Source organism: Rhyacophila brunnea, unplaced genomic scaffold (assembly GCF_057557595.1).
Source record: "Rhyacophila brunnea isolate RB1 unplaced genomic scaffold, BYU_Rbru_1.0 scaffold_1, whole genome shotgun sequence".
Taxonomy (NCBI): Eukaryota; Metazoa; Arthropoda; class Insecta; order Trichoptera; family Rhyacophilidae; genus Rhyacophila; species Rhyacophila brunnea.
In genome coordinates this window covers 29,041,744-29,062,352 of record NW_028232751.1, presented here as the reverse complement: position 1 = coordinate 29,062,352, position 20,609 = coordinate 29,041,744, and the positions used below count along the sequence as shown (strand labels likewise).

At 33.0% G+C, this 20,609-nt stretch overlaps 1 protein-coding gene across 1 annotated transcript; it reads right to left on the bottom strand.

The window, feature by feature from the left end:
- Window positions 1-851: 851 nt before the first annotated feature.
- Window positions 852-19,313, bottom strand: LOC147079661 (rho GTPase-activating protein 8-like). The gene is made up of 9 exons (XM_085942945.1): window positions 18,982-19,313; window positions 14,708-14,830; window positions 10,477-10,598; window positions 9,243-9,451; window positions 6,957-7,274; window positions 6,056-6,300; window positions 3,388-3,588; window positions 2,004-2,110; window positions 852-1,602 (listed from the first exon to the last, which is right to left on the bottom strand). The coding sequence occupies exons 1-9, from the start codon at window positions 19,001-19,003 to the stop codon at window positions 1,432-1,434; spliced, it is 1,518 nt and encodes a 505-aa protein (XP_085799071.1). The 5' UTR covers window positions 19,004-19,313; the 3' UTR covers window positions 852-1,431.
- Window positions 19,314-20,609: the final 1,296 nt, after the last annotated feature.

Genomic DNA, 20,609 nt, shown 5'->3' with positions numbered 1-20,609 from the left:
GCTATGTACTTGACATAGTTCGTATGCAGAGCAATACAGTACAAAACCAGTCATTGAACAAGCATAAAACTATCAACATTTAAAACTTTTCATCATTTTCAATAGCAGATAAAGCAAGTGACCAGATTTGTAAAAAAACCCAAGCTGACAAAATTATATAGCTTGGAAATGTTATCTAAATAACCATCAGACATTACCATTATTCATAACATTTGGCTATCCACTAATCTTGGTGATAAGGCCATTTATGGACCATTGCATCCACTCTTGAACACGCTTGGAAGACTTTTATCTAGAACCAGGGTCAACAATTTAGCATCCAAAGATGATCCTTAGATTGCCCTCACTTGCATCAATTGAGAAGACAATTCAATCTACTGCATGATATAATATCATCTATTGACAGATGAGAAAGGTCTATCCTCAATTGAGGGTATCTTTCAACAGAGCCTCGTCCCTTGACATTCAGGGCCACGCCAAGTGTAACTACACAAATTGCCGCCCCCACCTCCATATATTTTTTTAAAGAAAATATAATAAAAAAGTAAAATATTATTTCTACTAAAACATTTTTATTATAATCGAACATATCTGTGGGTCTATTCTATACACAAAGCGGCTATCGACGGTAGTTTATTATATTTATGCTACACACCCCTAAAATTTGTGCTTGGCGTGGCTCTACATTCATGCAGAACAAATCTTTCAACCAACTAAATTACTACTTTAGAATTGCCAGGAAATTAGGCTGATCTAAATCAGATAGAAAACTAATGGGTTTTTATGATCTCGGAGATAGAATATATAATGAAAATTCACATATATGGTGTAATTAATTACGGTCTGGTTTCATGATCAAGAATCAAATGAAAGTTGCCATAACCTAATTATCTCTGTGGTTAAAAGAGTAAAAGGTATTATCAAGGCTAAAGGAGGATCAATAAAATAAAAATGTATTTTTTGTAAATTGATAAAGCAATCAAATTATTGATTCCAATTAATTTGTACAGTACTGTATATCGATGGGATTTTCAAATTATGGTATATGCCTTGATAGCAGCCGTAGTCCAGGTTGCTTAAGGCGCTGGTCTTTCATCCAGGGCTCAGGGTTCGACTCGCGGTGAGGTCAGGATATATTTGTGATTTTTTTGAAGTGGGTTGTGATCGTTTCACTTCTATTACTAATTACACTACTGTCATTGGGGCTTAATGGCCTGTTGTGGTATTAAAAATGTATACACATATTTTTTTTTCATTACTTAAAAAAGATGGTTGCCGACCCCAGATCTAGAAGAATGATGGGACTTGATAAATGAGTGACAGTGGCACAAAACTAAGAGTGGAGGAGACAAAGGTAGGCCTACGTAATACACTGGATAACAAATGTGCTGAAATGATAATTTGTAACATCATCTACATGTAACATCAAACTTATATAATGAATATACTCTCTTGATTTTGTAATAGGAAATCAGTAAATGTATTAATAGGTGCAATCGCTTGCAAGGACATTTGACCTGAAGGGGGCCAAACTAAATTTGGACCAAAAACAACCGCCAAATTACTGCTAGTCATCTTATTCAAATCACACCTGTCCATTACCTGAAAAAAACAAAAAATGAATTTGTAAAAAAAAATACACCACATTATAAAATTAGTTCCAACCGGGGGTGGGCACTAACAGAAAGGTATGTTTTAGAAAAAAATATATTTATTAGCCAATAAACGAAATTTCGATCTGTTTTTTTGCCCCCATGTTTATTTGTTTCCAATAAATCCTCGATATAACAAACTAATGCATGCGCAAAACATTGTTTACAAACAGTGACTTGGATTTAAACATGTATAGCATTAACAGGATGTTTATAATAATTTTCATATTTGACTGAAAATTTTATTCATTGTATCAAAATCTTTTATCAATATCGAGGTTTTGCAGTACATACTATAATATAATATAATATTGCATTGCCATTTGAGTAAAAATAGTGTGAATTAATTACCTTCCATAAGAACTGCATTATATATTTCAAAAGTTTATAGTTGTCCATTGGTAACTTTTCTAATATCAATATCTTGACTTTCCTCGGCCTATCCTCTTTTGACCAAGCTGAAAAATTCAAAAATTCATGTACATGGGAAGATATTCAACTACTAAAATATGTAGAAAGAACTACAAATGTTTGTATTACATGGTTGAATTAAACTATAAACAAATTTATATTTCCTGTGTTGAGACTGTTGTTTGTAAATAAAATTTAAATGACAGCACCCTAGTGAGGTACATGCATTAGTTACTTACTGACACATTTTTATTTGCGATTTAGTGTAAATTGGTCATCTAAATAATTATTCATTGTACAATAACCTTTTTTTAGGCTTGCAACACTAGGCCATTTTTAGTTACCGCAATGAGGACATAGAAAAAAAGTCTCAGAGCGCAATTTTGAATGGATGTATCTCCAAGAAGCAAAATTAACATGCAGCTAATTATTTGATTATTAGCCTCAGAAACCTCTTTTTCAGCTTTATTCTCATTTACTCATAAAAGTTTCATAGGTTTTTCTTCAACATCTTTGGGATAAAACCAATCATTTACTATCTACCGCTTTAATCAATCAATCAAATTTAATGTTTTATATTATTATATAGAATAGATAGTAAACTTAGTATACAGAATAAAAACTATAATTGAGGCATCTAATTACAAAAAGTGACAGGTCCACAATTCGATATTTGCGGGAAACAACGTTTTTATGTTTCAAGCTTCAATTATTGTTTTAACGTGAGATTATTTTTTCTGTTGTATTCTATGTCAAAATTAGAACCAAATGGCAATTTGTTTCAGCCGATAAACTCTTAAATGTAATAAATATAGGCAAAATAAAATTTGACATAGCGCTACTTGTACCTCACTTTTTAATTTTTCCGCATAAGGCACATATTTCACTGTCATGAGTTTACTAGATGCTACAGCATGAACTACGCCATTTGCAATATTGAACGTTCCCTTATTGATCGACTTAAACATGCGGAAAATCAACCAAGCTTTAAATAATATGAAACACGGACGTGGCCCTTTTTGTAATAAATCGAGACTCAAAATATTTTTTTTCGTAGGGTTTTGTCGCGTTTTGGAATTTATAGATCAATACATATTGTGTTAAATTACACAAAGAATACGTGCGTATTTTTTCTAGATTTTGACCAAATGTGGACTTATCGCTTTTTGGAATTAGACGCCTCAATTATTTAGTAAGCACCAATAATTAAGTGTTTTGATCATTGTCATCGATAAATGTGGAATTTATTATCTAGATCCAAAACACACTGTAGGCATTTGATTATTTTATTTATAATAAAATATGTAACATAAAACTGACGTACTTTGAAACTGAGTTATTTCATCATAAAGATCGAAGGTCATAATTGGTTCTTCCAAGTCACGTAAGAATGTCTTTAAGAGTACTGCTGGTACATGAGGGTTGCCATCAAAAGTGAGTTCTCCACCAGAATTACATATATTTTGATACTCCTTTATAAGATTGGCATTAGCACAGCGACGGAAAATGCCTTCTGTTTCGAGCGCTGAAAAATAACATGTTATATGAATGCATTTTAACATTTTCAATATAAAAAGATACATTAATATGGCATGTTATAGTGTTTGCAGTACAACTATACATTAAATAATGCTTTCAATAATATTAATGGAAAATAACATAACACCATACATACAATGTCTAAATACGCGCATTTAAAAATTATTTACATTTCGCCACATTGCAAACAAGTATTTCAATAAGAAATAGGATAGCTAATTATATCTAGACATATATAATAAACAAATAAAAAAAGAAATTGCTTGCAGCAAAAACAATTAGAAAATAAGAATACAACACAGATTAAAACAAATCCTACTGTAAATCAAATGTAAAAAATATTCCAAATTTGATGCAGTATCTACAGCACGTGTTGACGAAGATGTGTAAGACATGGTAAAACATAAGCTATTTACCAGAAAAAAAGTTAGATTTTCGTCCAAATTCAAAATATGTGTAATAAATAAACACACTAATTACGAACGTTATTTTCACACGAACAAGTAAAAATCAATCAAATTTGATCATTATTAAAATATTGTATCTTAAATTAATTTTATTGTTCCAATATTACAAGGCACAAAAGGCCAGCTTGTTATTTGTTGTTTATGATATAAAAAACACTATATTTAACACCAAATGTGTATTTTACAAGCTAAATTCCTACTCAAAAATGTTAGATATGGCGAGAAAAACAACAAGTTCAGAACGCCGAGTATTACATCTTTTAATTTTGTGACTTTAATTAATTAATATAAAGCAATAATCATTTCCATGAAAGCACATTCAATACAATTCTTCTTTTTTTGACATACATGTTCGTGATGATAACCACACACAATAATATATTACAAATTATTATTATACAAACATTATGCCCATGCACACAAAATGAAAATCAGAGAGATACTGATATTCATTTAAGACGCATTGAATAAACATGAAAAATATCAGGAAAATTAATATATCAATAATACAGGAAAAGTCAAAAGAAATGCCCATCTTTGTTATGCTAAGGGCAACCCGACATTAGGCGCAATGTACACTGAAATTAGACTCGATATCAACATAGCTATAAATCATATGCCAGTAATGTTGCAATTCTCTACCGCGCATACAACCGCAAGAAGTGACCTGTCAAAACGAATAAATGACAAAAACACAGTGATTTGTATTGGTGTGTAAGAAAATGAGATAGGTGGAAATATTGGATACATTTATTATCAGAAATATAAGAATGCAGTGTTTCAATTGTTGGAAGGATATTTCTTAAGCTGAAGTATCATTTCATTATGGTCGCCGCCAATTTGTCATTTTCGCTCTTTCATGATCTAATACCGACAGGCTCCCCACAGTCACGCAGTAGTCATGTATACTAGCTTGATAGCTGACTGGCATGCTGGATAATAGTATGGATTCTATGCATGGTAACGGCTGGCAACTTTTTGAACTTCACACAAGTGGCATTGATTCCAAATTTGTTGCATAAGACAGATTTTTTTCGACTAAAAATAATGCATTCACTCTGTGTGCAACGGTATATTAAATTATATGTGTTTAGTCAATGCCAAAGCAAAAAGGTGTCTATTTACATATTATACCGGTAAGTTCATAATTCAAAAACAAGTGGCTGGTCTTTTTTTTTCGATCATGTCATAGTTTCAAATTAGAACAGTATGCCCATTTTCACTATCTGATAAACCGTTTACTGCAATAAATATGAGCAAAATTGGTAATAGTGGTAAATATTTGGTACACTTTTGAAAGAAAATTCCTCTGACGTACAGGCCAACCAATGATGGTCACAAACGGAGTAAAAAATACAATGCTGAGCTTTAGTCTGTCTGAAAATTTCAGCACAGTTCTATAATTGTGAGACTGCTCAAGTTAGGTGATATGATGTCTAGCAATTTAGTAGGGCGCAAAGGTAGGTCAAAAATTCACTGGCTATATATATTTTTTTTTTCGACCCAATCCTAATAGGATCATATGGGCCTCCACGGAGTGGAGGTTTGCATTGGCAGATTTTTGTGTTTTACGAAAAATGGATGTCAGCCACTTGCTCAACCTATTAGGTCCATACTCTGACTCATACACAAATTGAAAAACAATGTGTCCTTGTCAGACCCAGGATTTCGAACCTGGGACCCACAGCGTTATAGTCCAACGCTTAAGCCGCCCGGCCACCGTGGGTGTATAGACATTGATTAATTGAACCGTGGAACCATGAGAACCGTATCAAACTGGACATTAGCCACTTTGGATAAGGACAGGTGGAGAGTTGTTGAGAGGGAGCCTGGACCTACACTGGGTTATCACACTACTTTTTTAATTTTCATCATATATGACCAAAAACACTCACAGTGATTTCAAAATAAATATAACAATACTTGATTTTAATGTTAAATTTTACCATGTTTGCTTAATTACATTGAAGTATATTCATATCATACCATCAGGCTGTGATAGAAATTCTGCGCACTGCCTCACAATTGGGGGAATGGAGTCAACCATAAGGTTATTATTATCTCTTATGAATTGCAAAGACACTCCGAATTGTTGGGTTGGAGGATACTCCTGCAGCACACTAGGTACTTTGCTTCCGTCCTGACCAGGAAACTGTGGGTGTTTCCCTGCTGTCAACGATGCAGATGCCGCAGCCGCTTTGCTATTCTTGGACAGTATTTCAGAATCGTGGCTAGAATATTCAAAGACATTAGTATTGTACAACTTACATACTTTGTTATTAGGTAACAGAGATGTTGAATCTTTTTCTAAAAGAGCATTCTTTGGTTTCCCTATCAAAATTGCTGAAACAATTTCCAGTTTGGCGTAAATGACATTTTTTTAAGAAATAATGAAGTGTACTTACTCATCAAAATTTAAATGTAATTTAGCAGACCGGAAGTCCTTTGTTTTGCCTCACTTTTATATGTTTAGGTTCTATCTCCAATGAAGAAGGTTTTATTCAACATCTTTGTACTTACATTAGATATATATATATATATTTAAATATCTTTTTCCAGGTATACTGGTAATATTTTATCTATGGATCTGTTATTTGATTCTTTAGTAAGGGGAGATAGATATACAAGTTGACTCTATTACTGAGGTGCTCAGGAGTAAAGTATGAATATGATATTATGATATTCAATAATTACCAATGATTAATGATAAATTAAATCGGTACATATATTTGCTGAGTTTTCCCTGGAATGTGGTAATATAATATGGAGTTACATATTATATATTTTTCTAAGATTATAAAGAATATTTTCTTTCAGGATTTTATTAATATACAAATTAAAATGTGAGAGAAAATATATATCCGTCAAAAAAATATGGCATACTCACTCGATTACAAGCTGTGGAATACATATCTTGTCCAAATTGATATGTTGTCTCAGTTCATGCAGGTGATTAACATACATCATTTTCTTTCCAAACTTCGCACTTATGGCAGGTTTTAACATTTGCCACACTATTCTTATGAAATTGGTTGGATGAACTAAATACAAAGCTTTCAAATTCTTTTTATACTTCCGGTCAAATGCTTTATACGCTTGCCATAACCACGACAAAGATGGTTTATTTTTACTAGTTAATCCGTAATGAAAATATACTACACTGTAGTCCTGTTCAACATATTTGTCTAATGTGAACATCAAGTATCTGGAAAAAAAACAATAATTTCATTTAAGGGCGATGCTTATACCAGCTGAATACCAGCAGAGGAACAGCGGAAAAATAGGAAGCTTGCAATTTGAGACATTTTTTTTATAATTTACAATTTCAACTCTATTAATTAATAAATATGTATCTGAAAACAATAAAGAGATTTTATTTTTTAAATCAAAGATAAATTTACAATTGTAAAAATAATGTGAATTTGTTACATATTGATGCCACGAATAACGTTATTATTACTTTATATATATGGTCATATTTATTATTAAAATTTAGTTTATTAAGTTTTCAATTTTTCACCGTGTAGATTTTTGACTAATTCATCGTTTTAATATTTATTTTAAAAAACATCTCAAAAAATGTCTCAAGCTTCGTATTTTTTCGCTAGGTGCCTTTGCTGGTATAAGGATCCCGCTTAATCCGGTAAGGAACTCATAAAAAACCACATTGTCCTAAGAAAATAACATTAAAATAACTTACAACCAGCGGCGGCTGGTCTAACATCATACAAGTGCACTGCACTGCTTGCATTGCTATGAAACATCGTTCAACATCGTAAATCATATTTTTTCTTCATAGGTTTTTAATATTATCGCTCACTTATTGTAATTCAAACCATAAACCGATGTGCCAATGCATTTTTTTATTACTTTTAGCCATCTTTAAGTAGAATTGAATTAATTTTCAGTTAATTCTGTTTTGTATGAAAAGTTATTTCGACACCATTATTGGTTGCTAAGCGGCTGGTCCTAGCAACTAAATTATTAATATACACGTGCGTTACTATGGAAATCAATATGAATGTCAAAATGACATTTCAGTATTATTTCTATCAAGTACAAATTTTTTTGATCGTTTAAGCTAGTCAAGTCAAGTTTACATGATTCAACAGAAAATTTAAAAACGTTGTATATAAAATTAATACATATCTCATTATCATGTGTGTTGACTAAATGCAAAATGATGTCGGTTATTTACAATAGGTATAGAAAATTATTAATACATGAATTATTCTAGTGATAAGCTAATAAATCTTAATACTATTTCACAAAGTGCAGTTTCATAATAATCATTATTCATTCAGTGTACAAATTGCTAAAGATAATGTACTTATATAAAATAAGATGGCTTTCGTTTAAAGTAAGAGGCATTTATCTACTATAAGAGATACAATCGTTTCTTAAAACTAATCCAATAAAGATTTAAGTAAATCGCAACATGTTTTACCAAAAATATAAAATATACAGGTAATTTCCCAAATGTCAATAACATTTTGTTAAATCATAAACAACGCCGAATTGATTTCATTTTTCAATAAGGTAAGTTACCAGCGCACCCTCAAAAATTACAATCTAAAAAATCACCGGCTGCCACTGCTTATAACATAAACATTTTTATACAAGTATAATTTTTTAAGACAACTTATTATTTCTTAGCAAAAATCCATTCGTATGGTGTTAAAAAAAATTACTTCAATTCAAAATCTTCAACAAAAAAATAATCAATCCAATATTAATACTCTTACAGTTATGTGTAAACATCGCTTGGTGTGTGTGAAATGGTTGATGGTAAGTTAAGTTATTTTACAACTCATTCAATATTCAAAGATTGTTTAGAACGGAGTTTCAGAATAGCACTTGTTAGAATAGTTCATAACCTCAATGCAGTATGCATAATAACATACCACACAAAGACAAAGTTTACATATACAGTAACGGCGTGAAAGGGTGCATTTACTCGAACATATGCATATTGTAGGCCTTTGGGGATTTTGTCTCAGTATCACTCGATCTCCCTTTACTACCGATGACCATTCGGATTTTCATCATACTTTTCTGATATTACTACAAGTTACTACAATAAGAAATTATTTTAGGGAGCCCAAGTTTACTGTTATTAAAAACCTTACTAAAGATAGTTTTTATTTTGCTATATAAATTAATTCATTCTTACTTAAGCAGCTTATCCTGGTGTAACTCTTTGTTGGAGGGTAATCTACAAGCTGACACCACAATGATTCTTCGGCCTACAGCATCGTCTCCCACTACTTCTATTAAACCTTTACCATGGAGTTCAGCAAATGTATCACCGTCTGCTATTCCCAGTTCATCGTTCAGACCAAAAAAACCAGACTCATGATTCGAATCTGATTCGCCCCAAACCTAAAAATTAAAGTTACTTTTGAATTATGTTGCCCATTGTTATGGAATTAAAACACACATCCACTTGGTCTATGACATCTATGTAAAGCAGTTATCTTTAATGTGTCCCAGTTTTAAGTTTCTTCTTCCAATAGCACTACAGCCCAAATGCAGTGTCTTGGTCTCCACAATTCTCCTTCTTAAGGTTTCAACTACATCAAATATAGTTGCTTATATCTGTGGCTTGAATATCTATGCAATTAAAGCTCAAATTGAATTAACAGATCTCACGTTGATCGTCTGCCCCGATCGTGAAATATCACTCTGAATCGTTCCCCGGAGTCGTCAGCAAAATAGAATATTTCCTATGTTTAGTGCCTGACTCACTCGCCGATTGGTGAGAGTCGAGTCGAAGATTACTGAGAATGTACGAAAATATGCGAATTAAGTGTGAGCTTCTGAGTAGAGCTGCACGTGGTGTATTCTGTCTTGCTTTTGACATAATGCAAATTTGACATTTACATAATGAATGCTGCCTGACTTTATTCATTATTTTAATAGACAATAAACAAAAATAATATGCTAAAAAATAAAATCGACAACTTGTTACTCGTCTAAATTTCTCCAATAGTTACCATTGACATTTAAGTAACAACATTATGAAGAACGACTGTTTGGTGTTGCCACCAAACTGACCTCAGATATATTTTTTTAGTTTAATTGTTTGTAGCTGTTTTAGGTTAATTGCTAACATTAGCAACTGAGTGTATATTATGCACCAATCAAATCAAGTGTCAACATGATCAAGTTGATAGTGGAATTATTGTGCCCTATAATTGCTATTTAAAATCAATGATTGGCGTACATTGTTCGATCCGGTTGGGATCTTGGATATTTTAAATTGAATTATATTTTTACAATATTATTATTCTGGACATTACTTAAAAATATAGTCCTGAAATTCTTAGTAAAGAACAGATGAAACACATATTTAACTTGTTTTTATGACATTACATTATTACTGAGATTTTAAGATGTTATGATACCTGAGGATAAACTTGTGGAGCTCTAGCTAATTCCTCTTCAAAATTTTCTTCTATAGTACCATCGCTAACAGGGCTCTCCAAGTAGTCTCCCATTGGCTCCAATAATGTAGACGGAATGGCCGCTAAAATAAATACAGACACATCTTCAATAACATCATCCTAAGCTGTAAAATGATCATTTAAGTACACTGGCAGTGTAATAATAAACTGGGAAGAAGAATATTTTTAAGAATAAACATCATTAAACCAATTATTACAGATATATAAATTTACAAAAACGCTTAAAATTATGTAGGTACTTATACAAAGTGTATCATTAATTTACAGGCATATTCTCAAGGACAGTGTCTAGAATCAGAAAGAAATGACTACAGCGAGTGAATTGATAGAAATAAACCACCGCCAAAGAATTTATTCGACAAGCTGATGAAAGAAAAAGGCCAAACAGTACTTCAGCTACCACCATACCAAAAATGTGATTGGGTCATCATATATTTAATATGTTATACCTTTCACTTCTACTTGTTTAGTCTTAATTTGTGTTCTCCCAATTATTTAATTAATAAATACCTGCAGCAATATTATCAGTTGATGTGGGGTTCAATAATTTATTTTCTTCCAAATTCATACCCTGTATTAATTAACTTAACTATCATAATAGTAATAAAACCTGTTCTATGCCAGGAGGTAATAGTATGGCCATATACGGAGGGCCGCGATTTTCTTTGAAAAAATAAACCTTAGTAAATATACTTTTTTTGGCATTATATTAATACTATATCATATAGACTTACCAAATTAATACACTATGTGCCCATTTACGGCATTTACGCCGTCATTTATCCAAATAAATCAAACTTAATGATTCACAAAACGTCAGGGTTGTCACAACACTTACACAGTAAAGATGAGAACATGATAATGTATGAGAAGTAATTCTACAATATGCTAAAATTAATAGTCTTCTACCGTGTGGTATGTCTCAAAACAAGGTTCAACGCAGAGTGCCACTTTGCACTCATACCTTGATTCTCTTTGAAGTTTCTTGGATAAACACACCACTCATCTTGCCATTGTTTTGACTTTTTTTGCACATGGAGGTGATTTTGCCATAAAATGCCTCTCTGTGAGACACAATGGCAATTCTGAATGTCTTTTCCTAACTGCAGATTTGGAAGACACAACACGTTTGTATTCATTAAGTAATTGTCGAATGACCTCTAATTGAAATTGTGCTAACGGTACACGTTTTCCAGTTTTTTAGCAAAACAGTATGTGGCTGTTCAACAGTGAGAGGTCGATTAGATGGAAGAGCATTTTTTTGTACCACCTCATTATTTTGCGTGTCGAGTGTACACTTGACAGAACCATGTCTGATCTGTCAACTGCACCCATATTTTTTATTGTAATCTTGGACACATTCCTGTTTTATTATCGGTTCATTCCGATACGTTGTTTTGCCTGTGTCAGTAAGCAGGGCAGGACGAAGAGTTGTCAGCATAGACACTTCCCTTTTATCCTTCCAGATTTGTGCCGAAATAGTGTTTGTGTGGTACGCTTTCATTTATCCTTTTTTCAATTTCTCCGTATGCTTTGGCATTCCCTTTCGTTTACTCCTTATGGTGCCGCAAGCATTCGTTTTCCTAGTTTTTGGAACAAAATTGGGCTAGTATACCAATTGTTGACATACATGGTATGTCCCCTGTCCAAAATGGTTCCATGAGAGTCAAGACTACACTTCCTGAAATACCCATGTGCGTATGTGTTACATATTCGGTGGTTTTTCCGGTGTACACAATAAAATTCAGTACATATTCGGTGGCAGTCACATATCACAAAAAATTAATGCCAAAACGGTTTTCTTTTGATGGGATATACTGGCAAAATGACAAATTGCCTTTGAAAAGCAGCAAACTTTCATCGATGCACACATTCATGTAAGGATACATGCACTCCGCAAACTTTTTTTTGAAATAGTCCAAAAGGAATCTAATTTTGAAACTCTTGTCCCCACTTATTTGCTGCGTATTGTCATAAAAGTGGAGCATGCGAAGAATGATTTGAAATTCATTGCGGGACATCGTATCTGAGTAAATCGGAGAAAAATCATTCGAAAAAAGATTCATCAGCCGGTACAGATTCATCAATTTGTGCAGCTTCATATGCACTGGAAATCAAAACATCTTGTTCCTCTTCATCAAAATCGACATCAAAATCACTGTCATCCGATTCAACAGTTAGGCCAACCCTGTACATCAAAACTTCAACCTGTTCGGCATTTCTGATGTACTTTGTGTTCCTTCCATTTTGATTAGGAAGAAGATCAAAAGGTTTAAATGTTAAAAAGTTCAAATATCCCAGAAACTTGACTTATTATAAAAAGATATAATACAAAAAAGTCAAATAAGTTAAACACTATGTGAATAAAATAAGTCCCGACACTAATATCTTATAAAATAAACAATTACCGACACACAACACAGATTACGAAGGTTTAAAAATTACGAAAACGTACCCATAAATTACGAATAAAAATGCCAAAAGTCTAAAAGTAATTATTATAAAACTATCATAAAAGAAATGAATTATAAAGTGAAAATATTTCAGCCGCGAAACCGAATTAGATACGTTAAATACGATTACGAATATTCAACTGGTATGTATCCGAAGATGTGTCACTCTCCTATTGAGTAGTGTATATTCAGGAATCACAGTATTCCCCGTTTCTCGTATGCATAAGCAAACCATAATTTCGATTACATCTACTATAAGTAAACGGAAATCCCGGTGTGCGATTTAATAAATATTGGACCCGTGGCACAACCCTAATAGTGACGCGTTTCGGTAACCCAAGAAACCTTTTTTTAAAATTGATGTTTCGTTGATGATAATATAGAAAATGACAAATGTAAGTATTACACCATGATCCTAAGAGATGTCGCTGTGTGGGCATTGAATTATTCAAAACATTGACCTGGGCCGATATATTGCGTTTCAAGTGGAGCGTCTTTGCACACGCATTTTGGCTGGCTCCGATCTCGGAATAGAAAAGCGTGCCAAGACGCTGGCGGCAGTTATCCGGTTAAGAGGTAAAATTATTTGAAATTATTTTTCTAATTGTAAAGTGAATTACTGAGAATAGAATTTTTATATATTAAAAACCTAATTTTGCCAACCTGAGAAATATTCTACACGCGACTACAGCGACTTCCTGTTATTGCCTAGATCTCGTTGTCGGGACAGTATGTTTATTATCACCATATTAATGATATAATATAGCATGTGTCCATTCACACCTAGGTGCGGCAGGTTATATGAAAGTATGGTGAAGCAGGCTAGTATGGTGGAAAAGTATGGTGAGGCGGGCTGGGCTGGTAATCAATTTGTGGCAAAATTACCACGTTAACATTATATTATATGGCTACATTATAATGACCAAAGTAAATCCTCCGTGATGCCCTGATTTTTTTTATCTCATCGCTATTTCTCGTAAGTTGTCGGTTGTTGGCCTGCTTCATTCAGTTGTATGAGAAAGCCGATTCCTTGCACCTTTTTTTATTTAATCCCTCTGTGATTCATACATATGGTGCTGTTGTTTTGATTGAAGATAAATAATTTATGAAATATGTAAAAATTTGTTCTTTGAACGAATTCGACAAAACGAAACTCAAATGAATTTAAAAAAATCTAGGCACCGATATTGTTGTATAAGTGCAGAATAGTTTTGGCTAAATTTATTAAACAAACACCCACAACATGAAGCAATGTAGTCTTTGGCTCCACATGGATATTTAAATTTTTTCAAATAAATTCTTAATATTTTGATTAATCATTTGCACTTAAAACATGTTTATTTTTGACATAGGTTTAAAACTTAGGACTACAAAAAATAACTAAACAGGCAGAAGAGGCTCATGCAGTGCCTACTAACTAATTTTGGTTGTCACCACAACTGTGCATTGTACAACATACTGTGATTGTACAACCTGATAAACGATATAAAGAAAAATAAACTTAACCCATTCGCTGCGGACCTTTTAATTACCACATTTAAATAACATGCAAATTATATCCAATGGTCACCTGATAGGCAACGCACAAGTTGCTGCGATAGACGCAGCGAATGAATGTATGTTAAGAGATATATTGTTACCATTCATAGATTAGTATTTTCCAAACTAGTTCGAAGTTGAATATATGGATAAGTTTTTTTAATAAATATCTGCAATACCTGGGCTTCCAGCTGTATTTAATAGTTCGGAATCATCAAACTCTAAATTCGGCTCATAGTCATGATTATCAGAAAGACTGGGCATGGGATCATCGACTTCAGGAGCCCACCCTCGGACATTACCTGGAGAAAAACAAAAACAAAAACATTACAACAATTTCAAGTAGTATTGCAATACCTATAAAATATCCATTATCAGCAAAAAGTTTATATTTTCGAACATAATTATTTACCAATCGGAGATTATTATTTGTTCCTGAACACTAACTTAAAAAATGACGTATTGAGAATCTTGTTTCATGAATTCAAGATACTTAGATTGAGGAGGGACAGATTCTTCTGAATAACTCTGTTCAACCAAATCACTTCGGACGTTCATATATTCCACCTATGTGAAGATGAGTATTATGCCTAGACCACACCAGAAACTTTTGTCGCCAACCTCATAAAATTTAACGACTATGTCTCGGAATAGGGTAATAAAATCGAAGGTGTTGCTACTTGTTGACGTTGCTCATTTGTCCACACAGAGAGGCAACGTGTTGCGGCAATGTCATTTTTTCTTGTAAGCCACGGAACGTTCGCCTGATTATTATTATTTAATCGAATTTGTCGCGAGTCGGGACAAGCTATACCTACCTATCAAAAGGCGCTCGATATTTGCGACTGGGACTCATGCACTCTTTAATGTAGGTACCTATTACAGTGGAAAATATTATAGGTACTTATTTATATACTAGTAGATGTAGGTAAATAGATACCTACTTCAATTTGGTCGATATCAAACTTTGAGAAAAAGACACAAAAATTATTATTTTACTTTACTATAAATTCTTAATAAAAAGATAAACCATACCAATACGATAATAATCAACATCATTGTCTTCATCTATGGCATATTATTTTAAATCAAACCTCGATGTAGATGTAGGTAGGTACATGTAAACACTTATAAGTAGGTAATCATTCTTACCTATCAGAGAATTATGGTTATATTTTTTTATTGCTCGCGTGTTATAATAATGATGCAATTAGGGATTTCAATACCGGTATTCAATTATTTAGCGATACCGAAATACCGGTTTCAAAAATCAATCAATGAGTCACCTGTACCTCGACCGCGCACGAAAAGTGACACACGGCTCAGTTCCATAGAAAAGTCAAAAATTTCAAGTTTTGAGCTATGTTGGCCATTATAGTGGTATATCGCTCCTCTAAAAAAATTACAACTCAAAAAAATTACAAAATGTCATCGAAGGGTCCATGTTTTTGTCACTTTTACTTTTACTTTCACACAAGTACGTGGAAAAAATGGTCAATAACGAGATTTCTAGTTTTTTAACAAATATAAAAATATCAGGCATGCTTTTCCATGTGCGACTGACTTATTACTGCGTCGCGTATTATTTATGATTATAGTAAAATACTATTATTTTGATTCTGTAAACAATGTAACAAAATACGTAATAACTAAGTAATCAAAATAATTGCTATGCTCCCATTGATGGGCAATGGCTACCTACACGGAGGAATAAAGAGTAAAAAACACATAGTCGATATCACTAAATTCCAGTACCTACCTACGTAGCACTTCGTATTAAAATCAACTGGTATGTGAATTTTATTAACAATAATTTTATTATTAATGAACCATTAAGTATGTTGCTCGCTCTTTGACAAAATACCGACGCTCCAAAATTTTGAAAATAGCCTATAATATACTGGATTATTTGTTAGGTTACGTTATCATTATTGAATTTTGCCGAAATCACCTATGAAAATTGCTGCTGTTCCCGCCTAGCTTCCAGTAAACAAACTTGTACCAATAATTACTACATATACACTAGAATTAAAATTAAATTTCCATCAAGTACCCTCAATTATTTATAAGACTAAGGGCCGTATGTATGAGATTACCAAATTCTTTATAAGCTATTTAATCGATGTTCCACCATATAGCATATAGCACTGTTTGTGACGTAAGCAATCTGACGTCACACATCATTCAAAACGGCTGCTTCATCTATCACTTTCAAATGTCATTTTAATAATGCATTCATTACAACAAACGTTTGCTTGAGGCCCTCGTTTATTTTGTAGACTCTGTAAAACATTTGCGAACTTTAAAAAGAGTCCCTAGTCGTGCTGTTTACAAAATACGTATAATTTTGATCCATAGTCTATAATGTAGATAGTAGGTAACTTATACAATGCCTCGTATTTCGCTTACAAAATGCAGTATAACTCATTGAGAGGTAAGATGGATTTACGTAAGATTACGATTAAATATCTCCGCTAAACAACCGGAAAGATAGGTACCTACTGCTGTATCTGGCATTAAAATATGCAATTGGAAGCATTCTGCATTCTTCAAAATATTATGGTACCTACCTACCTAGTTAATTATTGTAAGATAACTGTAATAAACAAGGCACACCTCTCAAATACACTGGAAACATCAATAGTGTCATACGGTCATACGATGTCATATTGGTATAAATGATAATATTATACAGAGATCATTACATATTATTATCTAAATCCATTTGCATTTCTGTCATTTATTCTTATTCTATTTTGACATTTCTTAATAGAGTGATTGAAGTGAAGTTAGTCATAATATGAATGTATTGCCACCAAATGGAAATGCTTACTGGCAATAATATATCCTTTAGTACAGTAGAATTATAAAATAACTGATAAATTATTTAAAGTTCATAATAATTATTAAATTTATATGGTACCGTTCGCACACTTTCAGAGACATTTACAATTTCAAAATTTTAAATTAATGGTCAGGTAAAAGTTTGCCATTATTTGGACACCATGACACATTATGACGTCACATCGTGACGTCGCTAAACAACGAATTACATTTGCACTCATGCATACAAATGAGCAGTATATAGCCTATAAAGTATTTGGGAATCTCATGCATATGACCCTAAAAAGTTAATCTTTGAGAACGATATATAAGTAGTGTGTTTTGAAAATCAGATAATCCCCTAATTGACACAATACATTGTCATAACACTATGATCTGTGTATAAATATGTATTTCAAGATAACAACCCACTCAAGTTAAATAATTTATCGGAGCTAGGTACCTGTGGCTTATCGTCATGTTATCCACAAATACAATCTAAAGGAAATCATGACAAATAAAACACCAGGACAAAAGAGGTGGGTAGCCCACATAGTGACAGGTTGATGCTTTGCAGATGACTAGAAAAGCTTTGTAGTCGAGAGAATTGTAGATGCATGGCCTTCAAATCACTCTGTTCAATTTATGTTATTGACAATGGCATGATAAAGAGCGGAAGAATTAAAAATACAGAGATATTATAATACCAAGTATTATTATAACCATATTTCTGTATTCTAGATCAATGTTTCTGAACCTTTTTACATCCGCGGAACACAAAAAAATAAAAAGTATTTACGGACCTTGGAATAAAATAATAAATATTTATATTTACACTCTTTTTGAAACAATTGTCGAAATATAATACAACCCCACTTCAAATGTTGGGTTTCAAGGTAAACCACGTTTATTCCGGAAATGACTTGTTAATTTATTGTGAACCCTTGTAGGTGCACGAGTTCTGAAAGATATTTATTACTTGAAATTTAATATAAGCTTTCAAAAATGGATACTAACTATTTTTGAGCTGCAGAAAATTTTTGCGACCCACCCAAAAATTTTCGCAGACCACTGGTTAAAAAACTATGTTCTAGATTACCTACACTCGTGGAAGTACCTAGGTATATAAGAAGGTTTATGAGAGATTTTAAAATTTATAAAATAGCCAATATAATGATTATTTGTTAGGTTAGGTTAAGTTATGTTAGGTTAAGTTTTCATTCTTGAATTCGTGAACTTTGCCAAAATCGGCTATGAAAATTAGCGCGGTTCTCGTCTGGCTTCCTGTAAACCGACTAGAAGTAAAAGTAAAGAGTATACCATGGCATGGTGAAATTCATTGCAAATAAGTAATTAAAACTTTCATTTCCACATTAGTGCAGAATTAAGTACCATAAAATTACCAAAATTACATATCACTTCCACACTTATGATCTCCCCATAGGTTTTAATATAAGTAACCAATATATAACGATCTTAAAAACAAAACAGCCATTATGTGTATGTAGATATTATAAGTACATACTTACCCATCTAATATCAACTGTTTTACTCCAGAGTGTAATGCCAACACATAGGAAACATTAAAGGTAATGGTTAAAAATACAATTATAACATTGATAATACTTACCATCGGTGGAGCGTGTTTCCATAATATAATAAGAAATCCAAAATTATATTGTTAGTTTGTATGTGACGACTACCTGCCAAATGTCACTGCCCAACCTCTGTGACGGTTGACATTTAAGGAGCTCATAATATCTTGTCAAACAAGATCTTGATGACACAAGTTCAAGTTATTTAACTAAAAATGATTCTTCCTGTTTATATTTTAGATTTGTGCTTTCAAATCCAACTCAATATCGAATTTAACAATAAACTTCTTTAATCAGTAATCATCACACAGATAACGTCACAGATACAGATTTGCTACTCTTTACTATCAAGTTCATGTTCGTCACTAGCCTGCAGTGTTGCCATCTTTTTGTATGCTAATTATAGTCAGTGTTGCCATATTCTCAAAGTGGAATAATGCAGAGTATTTCGGAAAAAAAAATAATACCTACCTACGCAAAGAAATTAGTACGAAATTGAAATTTACATGCGACTTTAGGCATGTATTTTATTCTTTTGCCTACTTTTTTTAGGAATTTCAAAATAATTATATTATTTTCGGTCTTTTAAATCGTACATAGTACGCGGCCCAAAATTATAGTACAAATACTATAATTATAGTACGGTTGGCTTTACTGATTATAGTAAAACGTTATAAAGTTATGCTATCTCTGAAAAAACTATAGTCCAGGAACGTTTTTCGTCTTGAATTCTTCAAAATTATAGTATTTATAGCATATTTGGCGTAACATGGCATAATATTGTATTATATACCTACGTACTGTTTAACATTTTCGCGTAAAACAAAACTATATGAAATGAGAAAAGGGTGTTCGCTAATAATACTATTATATCCAAGTTACATAAATGAACATACTGATAATTATTTAATAAATGGATAGGATATTAATGGGATAATCATAAGGAGTTAGTAAGAAACAATTAATAATAATTAATGAGGTATAACAGTTTTATATGCTAACAGCCATGGCTCTAGGGATACATTCAGGCGTTTTAGGTTGAAGCGTGTCATAGACTTCTAATCTGTCTAGTTTCCTGACTAGAACCAGGGTGAAGATGAAACTGAGAGTTGGAACGCTTTTTCCAGAACCCAAGAGTTCATCAACTCCTAAATCTGGAAAATGACATAATATGCTGACTATCTCATTTGAAACTATTTCCGGAAATCTAAAGAAGCGTTCACCAGCAGTGGTTTCTGCATAAAGGGTACGCGGGCTCCGGATATCATCTTCACCAACGATAGGGGCACCCTCCGCCCTCCATACTTACTGAATGTCTCTTAGATCCATCCCCACCTCAATGTGATTGGTTGTTTAGGTACCGTCAACTTTGGGTAGCGCCTTTACTTCCCCTGGGAAACTCTCTTTCAGTTGAACGTAGTCCTTTGGAAGTGCCTCTCCCATAGCTGGAGCTCAGCTGCCTTCTGAATTGACCCTCTTCTGGAAAGGGCGCCCTCTGAGCTACTGCGGATGGAGCGGCTTACCTAGACGACGTCTCTTTAGGTGCCTGTTCAGAGTTTTCCCAGTCCCTCTACTTTAGGAGAAAGACAGCTAGTTGGCCTGGTTGAAGATTGCCTCTGAGCTAGGTGGGATCTTAGAAAAATCTCCCGAGTGAATGTGTCCT